We start from the raw sequence: 18,061 nt of genomic DNA, 5'->3' as shown, positions 1-18,061 counted from the left end.
TATTACCACTGAATTGTATACTTGAAAGTGGTTAAAATGGGAAATTTTATATTGATATGTTACTACAATAAAACAACAAAAGGTTTTGAAGCCTTTTCTCCCAAAGGACCAATTTTGGGTCATCATGGAAAGGAAGGGAAAACACAGGCAACTCCCAGATTGTGAAGGGGAGCTGTGGAATTTTTAAAAATTTAAAACTATAAAATAAAGAATATAAATGACAATTTCAAGCATTCTGCCCCAGTAGTTCCTCATAAAAATACACAAACGTTTGGACTCTCCTTAGACTGAATTAAAATACTAGTTTTGAAATACCTATTGGGCCATGCACTGAGGAGGATAAAAAAAGTAAAGAAAAGACTAAATTCCCCAGTAGACTTCTAGGCAAGAGGAAGCAGATTCCCCCCTCCATCGTCTTAAATGCTAGAGCAGAAACAGAAACAAGGCGCTCCTCGCAACTGGAACCTGGAAGCCCCAGTGAAGGAGGTGACCTGTCATCAATCAGGTCCTTAAAAATGGGTAGGTTTCAATTGGGGTGACATGGAGGAGGGACAAGGCAAAGGCATTGCCTTCAACGTGAAGCGAACCACAGCAACAGCTGGTACAAGTAAGGCCTTGGGTTCCTGAAAACTCCTTGCTGGCCGTGAGCTCGTAAAAGTCAATGTTCGGAGCCCACGCTGTGGTGAAGCAGACGAGCCCGTTTCGCGGAGGAGAATTCGTGGAGGACGAGGGGCTTGGCTGTGGTTCCGAGAGCTGCCCAGCAGAGGGCGCCGCCAGCCCGGCAGCCCTCGGGGGCACTGGGCGGCGGAGGCGGTGCTTCCTCCCGGCCCAGGGGCGGGGCCGCCGCGCCCACGTGACTCTCGCTCATGGCGGCCGCGGCAGCGGCAGCGCTGGCGGCGCTCGGCGGCCGGAGTCGGAGCCTGTGATCCCCGTGTGGGCCCGCGTCGGCCGGCGCCTCCTGCGGCCCCCCTCTCTTGTCTTCCGGAGCGTGGCTGGCGGAGCCGGGATGGCGGAGCGAGGCCTGGAGCCCTCGCCGGCCGCCGTGGCGGCGCTGCCGCTCGAAGTGCGGGCGCAGCTGGCGGAGCTGGAGCTGGAGCTCTCGGAGGGTAGGCGCCGGGCGGGGGCAGCGCGCCGCGGGCCCCGCCGCCGAGGGAGGCGGGTCGGGGCTGCGGGTCCCCGCCGCGCGCCCCGGGGGCTGCGCGGGCGAGCGCAGAGGCGAGCGCAGGAAATCTGGCCCTGGCTCTGGAGGGCTGCGTCCCCGCCTCCCCCACCCGGTGAAGTGGCTTTCCCGTGTCTTGCATTGTTTTCTCTGGCAGGGGGTGAAGCAGGGGCTTGGGGGAGACGGTCCTCCCCGGGCACCGGCTGCCTCTGGGCTCGCTGCCCCTCCAGACCCGAGACAAAGCTGCGCCCCTGCCGCTTCGGCCCGGGCGCCTGGGCGGGGTGGGGGTGGGGGTGAGGGTGGCGGGTAGGGCGGCTGACAGCTTCCTCCTCGCCTCCTCTGCCCCTTCTGCGGAGGGCTCTGTGCCCACCTTTCAACATTCTCTACCCCCCCCCAAAAAAAAAAGAAAAAAAGAGAAAGACACAGGGGAAAACCGCAGCATTTCTTCCTCCTCCTCCTCTTAACAATGCGAGATGCCTCCCCAGTGACAGGAGTGCGGGAGAAGCAGGGTGAGCCTTGGAGGGGCACAGGGAGAGCAGAAGCAGTGACCCGGAGAGGGACACTCGGCGCTGCTTTTAGATCACCTTTGTCATAAGGTATTTTCCGCGGCGCCTGTATTTGGGCTGAATTTTCCGCATCCGATCACCTTTTGGTCTTTGAAGAGGGAAGGAGAGGGGGCTGCATATATACACATCCTGGCCGGCACCCTCTTTCTTTTGACAGTGACATTGGTACAAGGAGAGTAGAAGGGTCGGATTTATTTTGAGAATTAAAAGAATGGAATAAATCAAGCCACTATGATTAGAGAAGTCCGCTGGACAACAATGAGAGAAACACAGTGCTCTGTTGTGGGCATGTGATCGGGCTTGTTATGCAGTTGTGATCAGTTCTCTGTAAAGTTCCTGTTTTTCTCACAGGCTGCCTCAGACAAAAGCAGCATTTTCTCCCAGCTTGGTTTCAGTACTTTGGTGGTGTCCTTAAAATTGCATATTCTTATTCAGTTCCTTGCCAAAGGCCCTTTTCACTCCCATTTCCCAGGTGGATTAAAAATTGCTGATTGGATAGGAAGAAGGTGACTGGTTCCCAGGAGAGTTCAGACTTTTGGTTTACTTTTCAGGGCATATGTTTATTTTCCTCTCAGAATCCTTTACATTTAAAAATCAAATGTTGATGTAAATGTTATAAATCCAGTCAGGCATTGACGGAAATAATTATTTTTTAATAACCCTTTTAGATTTTCCCCATAGATAGGGAGATGCTGATTTCAGCTGCATCTGATTACCAGCATATTATTTTTTCCGTGAATCAGTTGGGAAGTTGTTCTCTGGCCATTCCTCAGAATTATTAGTGGTAGATGAGTTTGCTTAATTTGTGACGTTTTGGGGAAGATAGGAATCCTTCTTGTCTGTCTGCCCAGTTATTCCTTTGGTTGCAGACTTGAAGGGCTGAACCTTAGTTTGTTAAGGTGTAGTTTTTGTCTAATTTTTTTTTTCATTTTAAAATTGAAGGGCTTTTGCATTATCATCGGTTCTGTACCTCAAGATACTTTCTCCTAGACTAGAGCATTGTTACTAAATCTGTGATAACTTCCAGTCTAATCTGACTCTTAAAACAGTTGTTTTAAAACTACTGACTTTTAAAACAGTAACAAACCAGCTAACTTTGATTAGCCAGAAAGAGAGGGGTTTGGCTATATGTTTGCGTCAGAGCAAGATTAAAAATAGGAGTTGATTGCTTTTACAAGGAGAGGGAAATCCTGGAAGCTCCTTGTTCTTGGTATAGCTGCTTCCAGCTGATTATTGTTTACATTTCAGGGTGTTTCTTAGACATACATGATTGTGAGGAACTATTTCCAGGACTCACAACTGATTAGCTCACCTTTTTCTCCTTCAGAGGTGTGAAACTATTACAAACTGTGAATGCTAAGGCTTAAACATTTTAAGTGAAAGTGCATGATTTGCTTTCTACTGCAGAATTGTTTTGGTTGACGCATGATTTAGTTTGAATTTGTTTCTTACAAACGTATAGTAAGCATATCATCTCCTTTAAAAGTGGATAACTCTGAATAAAATACATTTGAAATATCTTGGGCCTGCATTGCCAGCATGTTGGCCATCTGTCTTTCTTGCGTATCACAGGCTAGAGAACACAGGCTGGTTGACTGGAGAAGGAGGCAGGCAGGGTCAATTTGTTAGACAACCCAGCAGCCCCCACCTCCACAGCAGGTGTTACTTGTGATGACTGCAGTATATTTTAAACTGATCTTTTCCCCCCTGCCCCACATTTTTCTACCATTACTGCTCTGACAAAATGATTTTTTTCTTCTTAAAAACAAAACAAAACGTGCTTTTAACGGTATATATGCCTTCCTGGCATTGATGCAGTTTCTTATTTCTCTGTTTTTTTCCTTTTTTTAGGTTCAGGCTGAAGTCTGTTCTAATTATAGTAGTAGTCTGAGCTGTAGACTATTGAGATTTTTCTTTGTTGCTTGCCTTATTTTCAGCTGCAGGCTTTGGTCATAGATCAGCCAACTCTGGGCTGAAATGCAGGCTTGTGTCTCTTTTGGGTTTGCCGCAGAGCGCGGTGCAGAGTCCTATGATGTAGCTGGCGCTTTGGGCAGGTTACCGATGACTTACTTGGTGGGTGAAGCATCTCCTGCTCTGTACCAAAAAATACAGTCTGCAACTATCCTGGGAAACACTGAGAACTTGAATTTATACATTATCACAAGCTTTTCTACAAATGACTTGAATAGATAAAAGGATTTTACAAGGATGCCCATGATTGAATTTTTTTTCATGATCCGCATGTATTTTATTATTTGTTTGATGATAAACTGTTTTTTGAACTATATTCAGAAGTAACTATGTGGTCGCTTTTCTCTCTCTTTAAGTTCTGATTGTTTAATCAGTGTATTCACATAAAGTAGCATTAACGATGAGAATTGTTTGTTTAAATCTGTCCAAAATATGTTTTATTGGTGTAATGATCTTTTTTACTTATACAGTATGTCATTTGAGCATCACCACACCTTCCTTATTGGGTAAACAGCTATTATTACTGCCCTTTCCCCCACTTTTTTTTCTTTCGGTTTAACAGAAGAGAAAACTTGGACTCAGAAAGCTTAAGTGTTTTATCAAAAGTTGCATATCTATTAAGTGCCATTATCTTCAGCTGCCATGTAATTATGTCATCTGTTACCCTCAAGTGATTTAAATATCTTTACTATTATTGCACAAGCTATTAAATTAACTGTAATTTTCATCTAAAGAAACACCATTGAACTGTTGTATGTATGATTCCAAATAGTCGATTCTCCTTTGAAAGTCTCTTTTTCAAATCCATCATTCATGTATTGAGTTCAGGAGAAATTAATTTTGTTCCTACTATTTCCTGGTGATCAGAGAGGAGCAGGATCTCTGCTAGCTTTCAGGGAGCTCCTAGTCTAGTAGGGAAGTCACTTAAAAATGCCAACAGATCAGTGCGATGAGACCACAATAGAGTTATGTACAGAGGTTGCATTCCAAGGAAAGAGAAAGCTATCTGCTTTGTCCTTGTGAAAAAGGAACAGCAAAGTACAATAAATACAAGATTGGAGTGTGTGTCTAGTGGAGTGGGCTGTGATTTAGCCTGTGTAGTGCATGAAAGTAAGAAGGATGTTAATTCCCTGTCTCTGTGGCATGTTGGAGGGAGTGCAAGTCCTTTAGTGTCTGAGAACGGTCTAAAGATGATAACTAAAGAGGTATATAAGATTAAAAAACACAGGAAGGGCTCCTCCTCTTGTTTGAACAGTTCTCTGAGCACGAACAGAACTTAAACACAGTTACAGATTCCCTTTTCTCTTGTTCATTTTATCACGTTTGGCAGTTCTTCAAGCACAACACAGGGTCCACATTGAAGGTGGAGGGATAATAGGGGTACTTCCAGTAGTTGAAGTGAATCTTCTTTAGGACTGGTGAAGAGATGGGGGAGTTAAAGAGGAAAAGGGTGGTGCTAATCTGCAAAAATGCTGCACAGAGATAGTGTTTCACAGCCTCAGAAGTGGGCAAATAAAAGCTAAACTGCTGGAAAACTGGTAAATCACTACTCCTTTACTTATAATGGGAAACTGGGCCACATACCCCCAAATTTATTGCATAGTCATAGGATATGCCTTTATTGGAAAGTTGCATGTAAGCAGTTGTAATACCTAATGGTATGGAAAGGAGGTATGTGGATCCCCCGCCTTGACCCCAGAAAGTCCCCTCATCTGCTTGTTGTTTCTGCTCATCGTCTGCTCTTTGTGTTTAGCTCGTTTGTTTGCTTGTTGTGTTTTGCTCATTTGTCTGCTCTTTATGTCTGCTATCTTCTTTAGGAGGCACTGGAAACCGAACCCAGGACCTCCCATGTGGGAAGCAGGCGCCCAACTGCTTGAGCCACATCCCCTCCCCTGGATTTTTAAATATCCCCAAACAGGCATTGTTTAATTGATCCACCTTCTAAAACTTGTGTGTATGTATTTTTGGTAGGCTATACCCTTCTTCTTATTTTTAAAGGTTTATTTTGTTTATTTCTCTCCCCTTACCCTCCCCCTACCGTTGTCTGTTCTCTGTCCATTCGCTGTATGTTCTTCTGCGTCCTCTTGCATTATCAGGTGGCTCTTGGAAACTGTGTCTCTTTTATGTTGCATCATCTTGCTGCATCAGCTCTCCATATATGCAGCACCACTCCTGGGTGGGCTGTGCTTTTTTTACGCGCGGCAGCTCCCCTTGCAGGGCACACACCTTGCCCGTGGGGCACCCCTTCGTGGGGCACCCCTGCGTGGCATGGCACTCCTTGCACGTGGCAGCACTGCGCATGGGCCAGCTTACCACCCGGGTCAGGAGGCCCTGGGGATTGAACCCTGGACCCTGCATATGGTAGTCAGGCACTCTGTCAGTTGAGCCACGTCCACTTCCCACCCTTCCTATTTTTGAATTCATCTTTAGGAATTGCCGTCAGAACCTGTGGCACACGCTTTTGAAAATCCTCATTATGGCAAATTTTAATTCTTTGAGGTGGATTTTCAGTTCATAGGTTGGTTAAAAACTGGTTAATGGGAAGTGGACTTGGCCCAATGGATAGGGCGTCCGTCTACCACATGGGAGGTCCACGGTTCAAACCCTGGGCCTCCTTGACCCGTGTGGAGCTGGCCCACGCGCAGTGCTGATGTGCACAAGGAGTGCCCTGCCACGCAGGGGTGTCCCTGCATAGGGGAGCCCCACGTGCAAGGAGTGCGCCCCGTAAGGAGAGCCGCCCAGTGAGAAAGAAAGTGCAGCCTGCCCAGGTATGGCACCACACACACACGGAGAGCTGACACAACAAGATGACGCAACAAAAAGAAACACAGATTCCCGGTGCCCCTGATAAGGATAGAAGCGGTCACAGAAGAACACACAGCGAATGGACACAGAGAGCAGACAACTGGGAAGGGGGGGAGAGAAATAAATAAACAAATCTTAAAAAAAAAACTGGTTAATGCTCTTTTTTGAGCCCAAACTAGTCGTGACTGAAAAATTTAGAGTGATTATAAACTGGTTTTAGTTGTGACTATCAAAAAAATGAAGTGATTTATTTTTTGACTGCAGCTCCAGGAAAGGAGTGACACACACATTAATTGAAGGGATGATTTACCATACTTTTAAGGATAGCACTTGTTTGGACAACCTAGGTCTGGTGTGTATTATGAAAACTCTGTCTTGTTTGACAGACCCATAGCATTGAGCTGGATTTTCAAAGAAGAAAAAATTGTTAACCCTTCACTCTTAACCCAGTCTTTGGCTGCCACTTAATTTCCTGGCTTGTGTAAGGCTTAGCACCTCAGGATTGGAAGTTTAGATGATTGGCCAGAAGGGGCTTCCCACTGTCTTTGTGTTGTAATTAATACTGTTCTCCATGGTCTCTCTCGTGTGATTAAGTTAGGAATATTCTTCGAAATGCCCTTTCCCTCTGGACTGTCAATTTCTTGCAATTCTTTGATGGTTCAGCTAAAGTACTACCTTTTTATAAACCTGCGCCTGGCCACCATTATTTCTCTTGCTCTAACCTTACAGCACTTATGGTTTACATCACTTTTTGTCAGTCATCTGTTTTCCAGTGGTTTAAATTTGTTCTTCATTTCACCTCAATGTCAGCTCATACAGAGGTCATTCATATGTTTTTGTTTTTAATTTATTTTACTTATCCCTCCTCCCTCTGCCATTGCTTGTGGTCACTGTCTGCTCTCTGTCTTCTCTTTAGGAGGAACCAGGAACCAGACCCAGGCCCTCCCACGTGGGAGAGAGGCGCTCAGTCACCTGAGCCGCCTCAGCTCTCTGGGTTGTGGTGTGTCTCATTGTCTGTCCTCTTTGTGTCTCTTTCGTTGCGTCATCTTGTTGCAGTAGCTTGCCGCGCAGAGGTCATTCATATCTTAAACTTACAAAAAATAAAATCCCCACTCTTTCTTTCTTATATTGCTTTGGGTTTACATAAGGTTTTTGCTCACTTCAATTTGATCTGAATTGAGAAAAGAAGTCACTGCCTTGGTGGTTTGATTTTGGCATGGGATGGGGTTGTGTAATTATCCGAGAGGCACAGGTTTGGCATCTGTTGACTTGAGTCTAGGTCCTGGCCATTCCATTTGTTAGCTCTGTGATCTTGGACAAACCGCCTAGAGTCCCTGGTTTTAGTTTCTTCAGTCCTTAAAAAAAGAATGATGCCCTCATGAGGAGATTTGAAATATGGTAAAAGGAGAAGAGCTGTTTGCAGTTTTTGGTATGCAGTGAGCATTCATTATTTGTCATCTTAATTGTTACTCATAGCAAATAGATGGTAATGACTTGACTTTTTAATCTCATGTGTTACTTAGTAGAATATGGTTGTATGTGAAGTGGTGACTGGAATCCATTTTATGTATGTTTTGTGAAAGCAGGGCTTTCCTCCACCATCAGTTGATCCTTTGGCACCCTTCCACCTTTCCTTTCAACACGTGCTGGGTCACTGCAAGCAGTTGACTAGAGCAGAGTAGCGGATTTGTTTCATACAGTCATCTGGCAAATGTACATTTCTGAGCCTGTAGATTGAAGCAGATGGCTCCGAAATTCAAGCATGGTTTTTGGCTTCTACAAAGTATGTGAAAAGGCACATGTGGATACTCAGAACCTTCGAATAATTTTTGACTCTTCCTCTTCTTAGTCCCCCATTCGTACTTACTGAGCACATCCTTTCAGTTCCTCCTTCAAATGTTTTCTTGCATCCTCTCTTCTTTTGAGTTGCATTTACCCGCAGCCTGTTCAGTCCTCTATCTTTAGACCTAAGTGGTCTGATTTTAGTTTCCCTTCATCTCTAGACAAATCTGGCTTTCTATCTAAAACTGTTGATAAATCCAAGACACTGTCACTCATTCTCTTTTAAATTCTAAATTTCCTGAAGGTAGATGTGATTTCCTATATTCTTTATCTCTAGGGCCTAAGTTAGTGCCTTTGTACACATCATCTAGTCCATCTCTTTTTATCGATGGATTACATCATAGACATTTAAGGGAGTGATTTAAAAATTTTTAAGTCTTTAAATTTTTTTCTTTTATTTTTTATGTGGGAGAGATTTTCATATCTTTGTGTTTATAACAAATAAGTTGCTTTCCAGTGCATATGCTTTAATATGAATGGGAAAGATCATGAATTCCAGAGAATCACAGTGAACAGAGCCTGGATACCTGGGTTGCCTTCTGCTGACCCAGAAACTCTCTGAAGTGGCATGCAGACTTTTGAGAGTGAGTGCTTCTGTGCACTTTTGGGAAACAGTCTACAGCTTTCATCAGTTTCTTAGAGGACTAAACCATCTCTGTGTTACTACCTTTCATTCTCATCTACTGGTAAAGAAAGCCAAACGCCCTCAGCTTCCCTCCTTAGCACTCAGAGACTTATCTGTATCAGTTCTCACCCTTATCCCCTTTCCTGCTTTTCTCAGAGGAAAGAAATAACCTTCCTCTGATCTAAGGCGAAATTCCTCTGACTGTTTTGTCACTCCCATCCCTTCCAGTCTTTTGGGATTTGGGGATCTTGCCTCATTGATTGATCTATTCATTCAGTCTTTCTGTCTTTGTCTCTTTGTCTCATTTTCAGCCTCTCACTTTAACGTTTGGCTCTTCACCACTTCCCTTCAGTCTATAAGTGTGCTCAAGTTTCTCGCATCTTAAAAATAAGTCTTCCCACAATCTTTTTTTTTTTTAGGTGCTTGGGGCTGGGGATTGAACCCGGGGCCTTGTATGTGGGAAGCCGGCACTCAACCCCTGAGCCACATCGGCTTCCCTGAGTTGGTTTTATTGTTTGTTTTGCTTGTTGTTTGTTTTTGTTTCTTCAGCTTCAGGAGGCACCAGGAACTGAACCGGGACCTCCCATGTGGGGGGCAGGTGCTCAACTACTTGAGCCACATCTGCTTCCAACAATCTTGTGTTGGAATCTGCTTTCTCTTAGGCGCTTTTCATAGGTAAGATTTTAGAGGGTGTAGCCTACATTTCCTTTCTCTTATTTCTTATTTTTGCTTACTCCTCAGGCTATTGCTTCTGCCTCATCAAACCCCTCAAACTCCTGTCTCCAGGGTCACCAGTGATTTCTAATTTTACACTGCAGAGTACCTGCCGGCTGTGGCATCTATCTCTGTAGCATTAGATACTGCGGACCATTATCTTTAGGAAACGCTCTCCTTCCTAAACTTTGGTGGCAATGTTCCCTTCTGGCTCCCTAACTGTTCCTTCGTATCCTCTCTGGGGCTGCTCTTTCTCTCCCTCTCGCCTGAAAGTTTGTTCCCCAGATAGCTGCCACTGCCCTTCATCTGACTTCACATGCACTTGCTGAGTAATCTCATCTCTGCCTGGGACTTCTTCAGCTGTCCTGGCTGCACAGATGGTTCCTAGTCTGTATCTCTGGCCCTGACTCTCCTCTGCTCCAGGCATCTCATTGGTAGCCCCCGCCCCCAGGCAACTGTAACTCAATAAGACCAAAATTGTACTCCCCCCACCTCCCCCCTCCCCGCCCGGCAATCTGCTTCTCCGCAGATATTCCCTACTTTAGAATGTACATGTTAAACCTCAGAATGTCCACTTACCCAAGTCAGAAAGTGGGGGGCATCCTTACCTTCTAATGGGTTACTAAGTCCTGTTGATTCTCCTCTCCATTCCCGTGGCTTCGGTCTTCATTCAGGACCTCATCTCTTGCTTGGGTGGTGATTGCAGTAGTCTCCTCACTTTTCCGCCTGCTCCAGTGTCTTTTCCCTCCTCCCTCCAGTTTCTTCTCTCTGATGTAGTAATCATTCTGAAACACACATCGAACTGTGCCCTTTTCCCTGTTTAACATTTCTCATTGGCTTTCCTCCATCCATAGGATAATTCAAGCACTCTTCTCATAATACCTACAACACCAAAACCTGCCTTTTTTTTTTTTTTTTAGCCTCATTTCCTGTTACTTCCATGTCTTTTCTCATCTCTGGTCATGCCGAGTGACATCCATTTCCCTGAATGCTTGTTGCCTTTCTCTGAAATGTCCACTCTGGCATGGTCTTCCCTTTTTTCTGCCTGTTGACTTCTGTTCTACCTAGTTTCCTGTGAGAAAGCAGCCTTTCCTAAGCTCTCTAAGAAGTTAAGATCTCTGTATTAGTAGCCGTCAGTTAGTGGGTGCTTATTATGTAACAGGCCCTGTGCTTAGCCCTTTGTATACCCTGCCTGGCCCATAGCTGTATTGAATAAAAAAATTCTTAAATGTGCTTCTGATCCTAACAACTCCTCGGTATAGGTGTGCTCTTTCCATTTCAAGGTGAGAATATTGAATGTAGAGACTTGTTAAAGTGCATGGAGTCAGAAAGTCCAGTGTATGGGAAGCGGACTTGGCCCAGTGGTTAGGGCGTCTGCCTACCACATGGGAGGTCCGCGGTTCAAACCCTGGGCCTCCTTGACCCGTGTGGAGCTGGCCCATGTGCAGCGCTGATGCACAGGGCAAGGAGTGCCCTGCCACGCAGGAGTGTCCCCTGCGTAGGGGAGCCCCATGCGCAAGGAATATTCCCCATAAGGAGAGCTGCCCAGCGTGAAAGAAAGTGCAGCCTGCCCAAGAATGGCGCCTCACACACGGAGAGCTGACACAACAAGATGACACAACAAAAAGAAAACACAGATTCCCGGTGCCGCTGATAAGGATAGAAACGGTCACAGAAGAACACGCAGCGTATGGACACAGAGAGCAGACAACTGGGGGGAGGGGGAGGGAAGAGGAGAGAAATAAATAAAATAAATCTAAAAATTAAAAAATTAAAAAAAAAGAAAGTACAGTGTACTGGGATTAAAACCCAACTTTGTTTGGTTCCAAATCATGTGGTGTTTCCACACTGCCATTCTGCCTCCATCACCCTGAATCATAAGTTTCAAGGAATTTTTGCAAAATTTGTTTCCATCTTCACTGATGGGCTCCACTTTCCTTAGGATTCAGCTTCTGTCTTTGGAGTGTTTGGCGTTCAGGCTCCCTGGAGAGAGAGGAATGGCAGTGTTCTGTCCTATTCGCGGAGAAATACATAGGAATCAGTTATTTCTGACCTTACTTTGCTAGAACCACAGGGGACAGCACTGTAAATTATATTTGGTGGATTTTTCTCACACCAGCCCACCACTGGCAAGATGGTGACTTCCTTATTTCTTAAGAGAACAAAAAAATACTTGGTAAAATCCTATTAAGACCAGCACTAAAGTGGAAGATAGCTTTATGTACTTTTTGTGTGTGTGAAGTTGATTTTTCTTCCTTGAATTGAGATGGTGACAATAAGCCCATGAAAAGGGGAACAGGAGGAAAATATTTTGAGTGCCACACAGGACAGCCCTAAATGAAAATCCACAGGGCTTGGCATCTTTGGAAGTTCTCTGAGCTCTGATCTCTAAAGTTATCCCTATATTATAGCTATTTTTAGAGTCATTTGCATATATATTCTCATTTCTCTTAGTAGGCTGCTTGAGGACAGCACCTACCTTGGAAGCAAAATGCTTTTTCAATACTCACTTAAACAATGAGCAGATGTGGACTCTGTCCCCAACCTCCCTATCTTTTCTTACTTCCTTACTAGTGGATATCAAGTTCCCTGCTCTCAAGGAGCTTTCACTTTAGTAACTTTTCAATAAATAGATATTAGAATTTTAAAAACATTAATTTAAGTAGTTGTCTTTTGAATACTTAATTTTCCACTCGAGTGATAAGATAGCATTTAAAAATCCCATTTGTAATAATTCTGGAAAGATTGCAGTTTGACCACATCTCTGCTGTCTTCTCTTTTTAATTCAGTTCAAATAAAACAATTTGAAAGATTAGAGAAAAATTACGAAGAGTTAGAACAGGAGCTCATGAAGGTGAAGTTAAAGGCCTTGGAGGATAGATTCAGGAAACCTAAAAGGAACATAGTTGGAATTTTAGATGAAGAAATAAGTAATAGGATTAAAATTCACTCAGTTGCAAAAGGGACTGCACCTTGAAAAATTTGCAGATTGAGTGAGCTCACTGTGTTCAAGGCAAGGTTGATGAGGAAAGGAACAAATCTATGCACATGTTCTGATAAAATTCCTGAAGTCAGTGATAAATAGCCTATAAACTGCTAGATAGAAAAGTAAAGTTAAAACAACAGCAATAACAAAACAGGTCATTCTCATTTGAAATCCTAAAACTTTGATGATGGTAGGAAAAACATCTGTACACTAAAGAAAAGATGTACATTCTAAGAATTCCATATGCAGCCTAGATATCATTTACTTTTCAGGGAAAAGAAAGCTCTATGCAAATGAGCAAAGATTCATAGATTTTTTTATCACCTATAGACTTTAGTCTGAATGATAATGCTGTAACTAAACAGATACACCAGAGACCTCAAAATAGAAGAAGCGTGAAACAATGGGCAGCTATCACACTCAATAAATGTAATTATATATATGAAGAATATAACAAGTGACAAGGAAAGTATAATGCAAATGCTAAGTGAGGACCCTTGAAAAAGAGAAACATAATACTTGGGATACCTAGAGTAGACTTAGTAAATATCCAAAATGATTTCAGGAAAACATAGACAATGCAAGGCAGGATAGGGTAGGGGGGTGTGGGAAGTAAAAGCATTCTTTGATGTTCTTGAGATGTTGGGGGGAAGTATGGGAATGAACTGCCATGAGGAGAAAAATATTTCATTTCTAATAGTGTCAAAAATGTATACAATACTTAGATAAATATAAGAAAGGCACAGGGGCTATATGAAGAAAATTTAAAAATCTTACTAAGATTATAAGGCAAGATCTGGAAAAATGGGAATTACATACCATGTTCCTGGATGGCAAGACTAAATATATATAAATTTAATGGAAATCCGATGAGAATTCCAGTGGAGTTTCTTTCGGGGATGGGAAATTAGATAAAATCATCTCAGTGGTCACATGGAAGAATTAATGTTCTAGAATAGTAAAGAAAACTTAGAAACAGAATAGTGGGGTGGTACTTGCCTCACCGGGCATTAAAACCTGCACGAGGGAGTGGATGTGGCTCATGCGGTTGGGCTTCCCACTTCAAGCACTTCTTACTTGGATGGTCCTGGGTTCGGTCCCTGGTGCTTCTGAAACAACAACAACGAGCAAACAAACTAAGTACGAAGTAACCAGCTCAGGGGAGCCAGCGTGGCTCGGTGGTTGAGTGCCCACTTCAACATGCAAGGTCCTGGGTTCAATACCTGGCCCCAGTACCTCAACAACAACAGCAGCAACAACAACAAAAAACCAAGAAATCCAAAAAAAACTCTGAAATTACTGTAAGCAAAGGAGTACTGTGTTATTATATATGTAGAAAAATCAATTATGAAAACATGAAAGTTTCATTAGTTTAGACCTGTCATTCCAATAGTCTCAAATTAGAAAACATTTTAAAGTAAGTTGTTTATGACGCCATGGGACATAAGGAATATTGAAATTCTTGATATTCTACTTTCACATCCGCTTCCCTCTTTGTTTTTTAACAAGTCAATTTTATTGATACAAAGTAATAAAGCATACATTTCATCTGAAGTGTACAATCAGTGGTTTTTGGTGTAATCACATAGTTGTGCATTCATCACTTCAATCATTATTAGAGCATTTCATTGTTTCAGTAATAATCATAATAAAATACAAGAAAATTCTTCACTTCTCAGCCTGTTTCCCCTGCTGTACATAGCTGCTTTTTCTAACTATTCCTGCACATTTATTTATTTGTTTAGCAGTTTCATTGAGATATAGTTATATACCATATGATCTCCAAAATACATAACCAGTGGCTTTTAGTATAATTACAATGTTGTACATTCATCGTCACAAAAAATTTTAGAACTATTTCATTACTCCAAAAAGAAAAACTCCATGCCTCTTAGCGTGCCTTCCCTAGCCGTACATAACCACTAATCAAATTTCATGTTTATAAATTGACTTATATCACATTTTATATAAATGGAATCATGTAACATGTTACACAATATGTTTAGTTCATAGTAGCGCAGTCATACGGTATTTGTCCTTTGGTGCCTGGCTTGCCTCACTTAACATAATGATCAGATGCCGATAGTATCTTTGTTTTTAAAATAAGAGTCAAACTCATCCTGTGGCCTACAAGGCCTACACAGTATGGTCCCTTCATCTCTTCCCCTCATCTGTGGTGCTTCAGCTACACCAGCTGGTTCCTTCCTTCCTTCCTCCCTCCCTCCCTCCCTTATTTATTCAGCAGGTATTTATCGATTGACTACCATGTGCCACGTGGGTGCAGGTCATACAACAGTGGATAGAAGTAATAAAAACCTCCTGCCCTTATGGAGCTTACATTCTAGTAGCAGTAGACAGAAAATAATAAGTGATCTGTATTGCATGTCAGATGGTAAAAAATTTCAATGGAGAAAAAGTGTGACAAGGGATAGAAAATACAGGAGTGGGGGTGGTAGATACAGTTTTCAGTAGGCTGGTCAGGGAGGGCCTCAGCAGAAGGTGACATTTCGAACAAAAACCTGAAGGCAGTGAGGCACCTTTTCTCTCCCTTGAACTCCGCATGCTACCTCCTGCCTCCTGGCCTTGTTTCTTGCTTTTCCAATGCCTGAAATGTTCTCCTCCTAGATCTGTGTTTAGCTGACAACGTTGCTTGCTTTCTGTTTCAGCTCAGAAGGTACCTTCCCTGACCGCTCAGTTTAACTTGGACAGTCCTCCCATCATTTTCCATTTCTTCACTCTTTTTTTTTTTTTAGGAGCTACTGGGGCCTGAACCTGGGACCTTGTATATAGGAAGCAGGTGCTCAGCCACTGAGCTCTACCTGTTCCCCCCTTTCTTTTTTATTTTTTATTTTCTAATTAATACTTACCACTGTTTGAAATTATCTTGTTCTCTCTCTCTCACACACATTCGCATATTCATTTATCATCTGATCCTCCCCAAGTAGAATGTGAGTTCTGTGAGAGCAGAACCCTTGTTGTCTTTGTTCCGCTGTAATGCTAATGCCTAGAATCAGCGCTTGGTCAGTGAACAAATGAGTTTTGCAGGGAGAAGATTCCAGTGAGATTCCGTAGATGGCGGCAGCTTTAAAGAACAAAGAGGTATAGGCTCTGCCCTCAGCTCCTCTGCCAGGAAGGAAAAAGAACCTCTGTGGAAGCTGGCCAGGGGTGTGAGGCCTATCATGTTTCTTGGCATTTGGTTAGTTTATCATGTTTGTTGTTTCCCCCTTGTTTCCTTACCTATTTATATGTGCCCTCTGATTTTGCATGTGACTTTTACAATTGGGTGATAGGTGACTACTTTCCATTCATCAGCCTACATGGCCACTTTGCTTTTTCAGTTGATCTTTATAATGCAAATACTTGCAGAAGGCACACCAGGCACCTGGTACGGTGCTTGTTGTCAGAGCTGGAGCCACACCACTGCGTGCCTCTGTTCCCTGAATTTGCCTGCGATGTCCTACTCATTGACTTCCTTTTTCCTCTCCCTTAACCAAATGTATTAACACAGGATCTGATCTGAGGTGTAAGTTGATGCTGTGGGTTTTTCTGTAGACCAGACATTGTCACCAACCTTCCTGGTTTAACTGGTCCTAGTTGGGAAAAACTAAATAGTTTATATTCCTGGTTTTCCAAGATTTTTTTCTTGGCTACTGTAGCAGTTTGATATGGTTATGAATTCCAAAAATAGATATTGGATTATGCTTGTAATCTGATCTGTACCTGGGCATGATTTAAATTATGATTAGGGCTTTGATTGGGCCACGGCATTAGGGTGTTGAGTCCCCACCCCGTGGTGGGTGGGGACTCACAGATAAAGGCATGGCAGAGGACAGAGTGGAGGGTTTTTGATGTTGGAGTCTTGATCTTGGAGTTCGATGCTGAAGCCTTAAGCTGGAGCCCCAGGAAGGAAGCTCACAGAGGAAAGAGAAGCAAGCCCCAGGAAAAGAGGAACCTGAGCCCAGGAAGAAGCAAGTGCTAGGACGAGAGGAACCCTGAACCCAGAGAGAAGCAAGACCTTAGAAGGGAGGAGCACAGGAAGCCTGAACCCTCGAAGCTGTCGGCAGCCATCTTGCCTTTGGTGAAAATAGCCTTTGGTGAGGGAAGTAACTTATGCTTTATGGCCTGGTATCTGTAAGCTCCTACCCCAAATAAATACCCTTTATAAAAACCAGCCAGTTTCTGTATTTTGCATCAGCAGCCGTTTGGCTGACGAATACAAGTAGGGTTAGGGAAGAATGAATGAAGAAGCATTTTAGGAGGTGGAACTGATGAGCTTCGTGTGGAAAAGGAGTCGAGAGCCCATGGAATGTGATGGAATAACCTAGATTGACTCCTAGATTTCTGGTTTGGGAAGCTTGAGAGAAAGATGGTGCCATTTCCTAATACAGGCAATAGAAGAGGAGGGACAGTTTTGCATATGAGAGAAGATAAATTCAGTTTTGCTTACTGAATTTGAGCGGTCTTTGGGGACGGGAGTGTGCAAGTGGAGGTCTGTAGCAGGCAGCTGGGTGTGTGTGCTTGGAGCTCTTTAGAAAGGCTCGGTCTGACTGTACACATTCAGTCTTCCTCAGTGTGTATCCCTTGCTAGTGGAAGCCATGGTCATCATCAAGATTGTCAGAGGAAAGTGTCCTGAATGAGCAGAGGCTAGATACAGAGCTCTGGGAAGTGCCACCGTTTAAAGGGAGGAGCTCAAGAACAGGAACCTGAAAAGAGTGGTCAGAAAGGTACGAGTGGCCAGAGAGGGAGAAGAAAAGCAAGGGAATAGGGAGTTTCTAGAAGTCTGTGTTCTTGCAGAGAGTTGAACTAAGAAGTGGACTGAGAAATGCCATTGATATTCAAGTGGAGTAGGTCATGGATGGTAACCTTTGCCTGCGCTGTCTTAGTGGTATTGGGGAGCGGGTAGGGAGAGTGAACCCTCTCATCGTGGGATGAGGAATGAAAGGCAAAAGAGGGAGTGGAAGTAGAGTCAGGCAGTGTATCTGCTCTGTAAGCCTGACTGTGAAGAGAACAGGAGCTAGAGTAGGATGCTTCTATATTTAATTTGTGGTTTTTTTGGGTCTCTCTCCCCACTAGAAAGTAAGTTGCATGAAGGCAGGAACTTTGCTGTATTCCCCACTTTATCTCCAAACTCTAAAATAGCTCCTGACCCATAGTAGGTGCTCAGTAAATACCTGATGGTTGAGTTAATGAATTACATTAAGAAGGGAAAGACTTCAGCGTTTCCTTTGTCAGGCGGAGAGGTAAGAGTAGGAAGGGCATGATGGAACAAGGTCTCCATGAGCCAAGAAAGTTTGGGGTCCCCAGTGCTGCTAGAGTGATCAGGATAGCAGAACTCCTTTGCTTCTGAAACAGAAGGGAAGGAAGCAAGGATGGGGGCAGAGGCAGATATTTA

General features: G+C 43.6%; 1 protein-coding gene across 3 annotated transcripts in view; it reads left to right on the top strand.

The window, feature by feature from the left end:
* Positions 1-836: 836 nt before the first annotated feature.
* Positions 837-18,061, top strand: part of DIP2B (disco interacting protein 2 homolog B) — a 237,318-nt gene continuing 220,093 nt past the window's right edge. Inside the window, exon 1 of one of the 3 annotated variants that reach the window (XM_004453665.5) lies at positions 837-1,106. In XM_004453665.5, the coding sequence (XP_004453722.1) occupies positions 1,007-1,106 (100 nt within the window). In that variant the 5' untranslated portion in view covers positions 837-1,006. The remainder of the gene's footprint in view (positions 1,107-18,061) is intronic. The other 2 variants (XM_004453664.4, XM_023587444.2) reach the window with 2 other exon arrangements.

The sequence above is a fragment of the Dasypus novemcinctus genome, chromosome 12 (assembly GCF_030445035.2).
Source record: "Dasypus novemcinctus isolate mDasNov1 chromosome 12, mDasNov1.1.hap2, whole genome shotgun sequence".
Taxonomy (NCBI): domain Eukaryota; kingdom Metazoa; phylum Chordata; class Mammalia; order Cingulata; family Dasypodidae; genus Dasypus; species Dasypus novemcinctus.
This window is presented reverse-complemented; position numbering and strand designations above follow the sequence as displayed.